General features: G+C 39.4%; 1 protein-coding gene across 5 annotated transcripts in view; it reads right to left on the bottom strand.

The window, feature by feature from the left end:
• Nucleotides 1-6,120, bottom strand: part of astn1 (astrotactin 1) — a 351,757-nt gene extending 345,637 nt beyond the window's left edge. Inside the window, exon 1 of one of the 5 annotated variants that reach the window (XM_016671748.1) lies at nucleotides 3,566-6,120. In XM_016671748.1, the coding sequence (XP_016527234.1) occupies nucleotides 3,566-3,875 (310 nt within the window). In that variant the 5' untranslated portion in view covers nucleotides 3,876-6,120. The remainder of the gene's footprint in view (nucleotides 1-3,565) is intronic. The other 4 variants (XM_016671746.1, XM_016671747.1, XM_016671745.1 and 1 more) reach the window with 4 other exon arrangements.
• Nucleotides 6,121-6,993: the final 873 nt, after the last annotated feature.

Below are 6,993 nucleotides of genomic sequence, written 5' to 3'. Positions count from 1 at the left end.
TTTGGGCCCCGACACTGATTGAGACAAGCCAAAGCAGCCCAGAAGGTTCTGAAACTCAATGCCAATTGGTTTCAGGGGCTGCAAACATGAACATTAAAGTTACCACACATATAGAGCCTATCAACAGTCCAGCTAGCAATTCTGAAAAATCTGATGAAATTCTTAGTATATTTTGGTGAACAACATACATATTCCACCACAAACAGTCAAAGCTCAAAGCCGGTGTAGGAGCTTGAAGACAATGATCGGCAGCTGAGGTCATGATTGAACGCAGCAGAGAGACCGCCTCCATGGTCATGTACGCAGGTAGGAGTAGACTGGTGCGTGGAGCTCAGAGAAAGCACTGTTGTCCCCTGGTTTCAGTCAACAGGAATAGATCTAAACGGTGAGTGGAGATGAGATCACTCAACAGAAGGAAGCTTCTACTTGTAAGCGATCAGATATTAAACACACAGATCACTGCGGCACGCAGAGGACTAGGGCCTCTGCAGCACGACTAAGAAGGTGGAGATCCTGTCGTGCACGGCTCCATCTCTGGATCCTCACAGGGCAACAAGGTAGAAGCCAACATCCAACGCCAGTCCTAACCAGTATGAGCCACTTATAGCAATGATTCTTGGAGAGCTGGAGATCAAAGATGCCAAGCACCAAAGGTAAGTCATGCAGTAGATATCCATAATCAATGATAATGTTAATAATGACAAACGATTGCACACCAGAAACGACTAAACACCAAGAATGGCAAAAGGGCAGAACACAAATAATATTGAACTCGAAAGAGGTAAAGTGCGAGGCATCAACGAAGGTGCCACTTTTTCGTGTTCAAAGCAGCGTGGTGTCAAGCCATTAAAGTTTTTTTAAGTTACCAGTAATTGTAAACTGCTAAACTGGAAGCCAGTGAAAGTCTACCAACACAGAGCCAATGTGGTCACACCTTTTACTTCCAGTCGTGAATTGAGCTGGCTGTAGCAAAACATATAGGAAACTATTTCAGATGACAATGCTTTTTGCTGAATCAGGTTGCAATTCAGGTTGCTACATTTAAATATGCTGTAAGGCTTTTAACAGATGCCTGAAAGTTTGAAAATATTGCAGCAAAATGCTCCATATTTTTTTTAATTGAGCTTTCAGCCTCCGTCTGTCATGGAACATGCTATATTCACACATGTTGGCGGATATTAAGCTCAAAGTCAAGAGGTTTCCATACAGAGTCAGCTGTTATCAGGTAGTAACGCTAAGGGAAAAAGGGAAATATTTTTTATTTGGTATTAATTATTAACCAAAACCCCCCAAACAACAGAATGTTCTACACGCTATGTCTTCAGGTTACAGACTTAAAACCCAGATACTGAATGCCAGCCAAAAAGAAAAATATAAAATAAGAAAAATACCTAATGTGGGCTTGATGAAAAGTAGGTTTAATAACTATTTAACTGATTAAAATGTGCAGCAGACTTTTAGTTCAAATTATTACTTCTTTAATAGGGATGACATACTGAAACATTATACTGTCATACATAAAAAATGAATGAAAAACATCCAAAACAGCAACTCTCAAAGTCAAGACTCAGACACAGATCACATATCAAGGCATAGTGGAACAAGTCCACACCCTATTAAACTCAACTAAAGAATATGTGTGATGAACCTGAACACTACGTAGCATAGCATACTTCCAGAACACTTGTAATAATTAATATCCAGAATGCCCAAGGCAAAGTCAGTCGGTCAAGAAGCAGAAGAAAAATTTTCAGCAAGCTTGATCCACACACTATTAATCAGCATCATAAACAAACTATGCTGTGAGACGATTTATCAAATGAAGACATATTAAAATGGACAAGAGGCTAGGGAATGCTAGCTGCACACCTTAGCTAGCACCTCCTGACATTTTCCATTTACTCAGGATTGGTAAGTTAGGCAGAGCCCACACTGGTTACTAATCACTAAAAGGCAGGACAAGTTTAATACACTGCACTTTTAGTTTAATTTATTCTTGTATAAAGAAAAGCACAATTCTGAGGTATATAAAGTAAGTTTCTAATAAAATGAAAACTGTCATATACAATGAGAGGGTCTTGTTATGCCATATTTTAAAAGAGGTTTAGAGTGAGAAACACTTATAAGCATAAAGTTGTTCATTAGTAATTTGTGAACTTAAATTGCAGAAGGAAAATAAGAAAAACTGAAACAATTTGACTCATCAATAGAAATATCCTACCTACTGTTAAGATTATAAAAATGTTATCATTCGACAAAGAAGATTTTTTCTTAAAAAAAAAAAAAGAGAGGCATCTCCTAAAAGATAATACAGTGTTTAAAAGGCATCATTTAAATTAGAAGCCAAATAAGTAAATAACCCCAGACTGGGCTCCTTGTTTGTCTTTAGTGCTTATTGCCTTTGCTTCATTTTGTTTTGTACAGTGTATGGTTGACTTCCAGTTTTTGATTTGATGCTTTTGTTTTGGTGAGACAACTTCTGTACATATGTCATAGAGCTTAAGGACAGAAAGGAACAGAAGACAAGTTACAACAAAGTATTAAAAAGTATCCTGTTATGAAGGGGCCACCTTGATAGAGGCACAAGGTATGTTTATTTTGTAAATAAGGATGGTTCCAATGTTGATCGATTGAAATTTATTTTTTATTGTATACAAACTATAGGGTATAGTTTTGATTTAGAGTTGAGATTTTTAGTAGTGAACGTTATTTTTAGTTCAAACGTTACAATTTAAGAGCGTGTTTTTGTAGCTTACACTGTCTTTTTGTGTGTAAGTGTGTGTGTGTGTGTGTGTTTGTGCATGCAGCTCTTACGGTGAAACTCATGGTTTACTTCCAATAAACCTGGCTGTTCATCAGTAAAGCCACAATCACTTATTTGGGGGCGGGGGTCTGCTACAGATACTATCCGGTGACAGAGCTGCAATCTGTACCGTCAGCTGAAATTCAGAACCATGGACAGCGGATGTCAAACGCTTTAACAAGAGACTTTAGAAAACTCATCAAAACACAAGCCATAAACCACCATTGGTCTGCAGCTGTTCATTACCCAAATAATACAAACACTAGAAAGTTGCAGTGACGTCAAAAAAGTTTGCTTACAAGTATGCTCGCGCGTTGACTAAACTGCTTAATACAATTTTATAGTAGAACTGTGTGATTACTTTAACAACAATTAAGAAATAGACAGAGCACTAAAGTTTTGCTTTTTCTTTGTGGTGTAATATGATTCGATTCAATTCAAGATGTGGATATATTGCTAGCACAACAATGCTACTCGGCCTGTTATTGCAGTAAAAAGTGCAGTGTCGCTATAATTATTAACAGCTGCACGTGCTAATTAGCAAACACAGAGTAGGTGGCTAGATTTAAAAGCCAATAGTTTCTGTTCCTGTGGACTGCTCCATCAACTATAACACACATTTAAAAAAAGGACACTGCACTATGTAGCCAGGCCTGAGCTAACAGACAGATGTTCTGTGTAGTAACAAAGACTGAATGGGATTTAATCCATTCAATTAACCGCTAATGAACCACGCTGCGGGCACCCCGTCGCAAAACTCACCTAGGACGAAGAAAGGGAGCTCGGTGTTTTCCAGGTCGTCCACCACCACCACGTCCCCTGGAAAATCGTTCCTCACGGAGAATAGCAGCTTGGGCTCCGAGGCCGACGGGCTGTGCATGATGCTCAGGTCGTTCTCCCTCAGAAACGGCAGCGCTGACACGGTGACGCTCTTCATCTTGCACTCGGTGTCCTGGCTCTGGTCTTCGTCGCCGTTCAGACCCCGGACCGTGGTGGTTTGGTCGGCTAGAAGGAGCCACAGCAGCCCCAGAAGCCGAAGCAGCGGTGTCGGCTCCATGTTTAGACTCGCCATCTCCGTCGCTCCTTTTTTCTCCCCCTCTCTCCTCTCTCGCCCTCCTCGCGGTTTCTCTTGCCGACTGCTTGAGTCTCCCAGCGTAACGCTTGGGAGGGATGTGCTGCGCGTGGTGCACCGGCGGGCTCTCTCAGTGTAGGAAACAAACGCATCCTGCTTCTTGTCTCTGATCAGTCACATGGTTTTTGTTGATACATAGCTGGGCATCGACTGTGTGGCTGTTTGACTGTGTTTTAATGTTGTTGACCCCCTTACTGTAATTGATCGATAAACTGTCTAAATAGCTCTGTAATGGCTGAGCATGGATTACTAACTGCGAATGCACCCTAAGTGCCCTTAAGGCCCCATCAACAAAAGCATAATCATTTTTAATCTAATTGTGCATTTGCCCTCTTGTACGAATTTGCATATCATAACCAAGGGACACCACTGGCATTTTTAACAGTTTCCCTGACCTCTTTTATTGGGTGGATGCTAGACTGGTGCATGTGTAATTGCCTAATTGGTGGTTCAGATGCACAAACTGATTGCTACAACTCCCTGTACTCTGTGGCTGTAAGATCTCAAGTTGTGCTGTTTTTTTGTGAATTGAGAAGGCTACATTCTGTGCCCAGAAAGGTTAATACTTCCATTTAGAGCTCACCATTGCTCTGTTATGATTCACTTTTATAAGAAAATAGAATGGTTAGGGTTAGGGTAAGGATACCCTGAAACTCAGTCCAAGAGTAAAAGTGTGAAAAATTAAGGGAGAAATCATGTTAGTCAAGTCTACATGATTTAAAACAGCTCAAAAATATAAACAGCCATTCAGCAATTTAACATGGGTCTTTAAAATGTAGGTTTATATTTAAGTGGGAACAAAATAAAGCATAATTATAAACAGTTGAAACCTCTAGGAAAAAAAAGAGCGATCACAGCCTAAAAATATTTTTGGAATATTAATTTAACTTTACAAGAATGTACTGCGGCTGGATTTGACACCAATATGTTGGCTACAGATCTTCTACTCTTCATAGTGGAAGTTTAAAGAATCATTTTTTTTATGATTTTTTTTAATATTGTATAAGCACATTCTTCCAATGTGAATACAGAAAACACTCCTAAGTCAGGCTTTTAAAACTGCCTTCAGATTTCACCAACAATCACATTTGTTTTTGGTTAAGGTTTCTACCACATGTGCTGTAAACGGGACATTCTCATTGGTAAAACTAGAGTGATGATCGTTGGTAGTTTGGGTTTTGGTGTTTTGTTGGAATTTGTGTGACGATCGTTGGTAGTTTGGGTTTTGGTGTTTTGTTGGAATTTGTATTTTGAATCACTTCTGAGTTTCTCGTTACTGCCCATGTCCTGTCATTTCAAATCTGTTATTGTCAGATTTTGTCATGGATGATTTATTTTTATCTGTACGTTATTGTTATTAGGGTCTTGCTGTATTAGTGAATTCTTTTGTGTGTAATTTTTTACTCATGTCTTGTGGTTTTTCCTCCCCGTTTTGCCGTTTTCTCATAGACTCTCAGTTTTTATTTCCAAATCATGTTTCTCATTTAGCTCTGTGTGTTATTATTCGCCTTCCTTCAATCTCTCTGTTTTGCTCTCGTTCACAGCTGTTCCACGTCCCCTTGATTAAGCTCACGTGAATCCAACACCATTCTTCACGCTTGTGGCAGTTCATAAGTACAAAAGCTAACCAGTTTTTCATTGTGAATTGCCGGTTCCTTCTGTCATGCTAACAAAGCTCCTTGTCCTGTTTGTTTCCTGTTCATTCTGTAAAATTTTCAGCTACATTATGTATTCTGCTACCAAGCTGAGCCCTAGTTCCCGTCCGCATTTTGGTTCTACTCCTAACTCCCGATACGCGACTGAAACAACCACCACATGCAAACTCCACATAAATTCCACCGGAACCAACATCCGCAGAGAGCTTTTCTGATTCTAAATCCCTTGACCGCTTTGTCGACCACACGATTGCAATTTGGATTTGGACACAAAGCCGTAAGAAAAGAAGATTGCATTTTCTGTGTCACTACTGTCCCTCCATTTAATATTTAAGCAGCTCTGTGGTCTCCTATTGACTGCCATTTCACTCTGTCCTCATGAAAACTGTTGAAAAAGTCAAAAAAAAAATAGGACAGCATGGACAACATCAAAGCCAAAAGTACAACAAAGTGAAAGTGGACAAGTCTTGGCTGCTTAAAGTCAGTATTTTAAAACCAAGCCGGTGTGAGTAAATAGAATAAGTGAACTAGTTTGTGTGTGCATTTATTATTTACGCATTTTTGATTGTTCCTGAAGTTGCCAGTTGAGGAAAAAAAATTGTTAAATATTTTACAATGTACAGTGTTTTTGTAAGTGTTTGCTTCTGGGTGTGTTTTTGCCCTTTCTTTAGCCATAGCACTGTCCACCGTTGGAAAAGCCAGAAGTTCTGCTCAACAGTCAACCGAGGGTGAAGGAAAAACTTTTCTGGTATATTGGTTTGAGGCATGAGGGGAACTTTTGCTAAACAGTAATAGTTATTCCAGTGTATTTGTGAACATCTGCAAATAGCACTAGAACATTTTGTCCAAAAGCCAAATAAAAACCAACCTCTGACCCTGAGAGTTGCACTAAAGTTAATTTTTTCTTCCAGGCGTGCTGTAGTGCAAAATGAGCTCAAATTATTCCTGAATTAGTTTTCACTCTGTTCTAGAGTTAAACTTGCTAGCTATTTACCATTTATTACAAATGCAATTAGGAACAAAATGTGCAGTCAACCAGTAATAAGTGCTAGGTGGCTTTTAAAAGCCAATACCTTCACTTTTGCATCAATGGTAAATTGGAGCCACACTGGTTGAAAATAAGCCATAATGCAAAGCAATATCTAAAAGATTGAGTTTCATATTTGTGATTTTTTTTAAAGCATGTGTGTTGTTTCAAAAGGATAGTTCAAAAATCTCTTAGGTGTCTTTTATCCATAAAGCCTGACTTTGTTGAGTTGAATGTGTGTGAAGACATTTTTTCAGGTGAACGAGGGGGGGCGGGGTAAAAAAAATACCCTAATCCGATAAAACAACACATTCTCACTCCCAACTCGTCACATATTGACGCTTGGGCAGGTACCCTCGGCGTCACATATTGACGC

This window comes from Poecilia formosa, unplaced genomic scaffold, assembly GCF_000485575.1.
Source record: "Poecilia formosa unplaced genomic scaffold, Poecilia_formosa-5.1.2 Scaffold49, whole genome shotgun sequence".
NCBI classification, from domain to species: domain Eukaryota; kingdom Metazoa; phylum Chordata; class Actinopteri; order Cyprinodontiformes; family Poeciliidae; genus Poecilia; species Poecilia formosa.
This window is presented reverse-complemented; position numbering and strand designations above follow the sequence as displayed.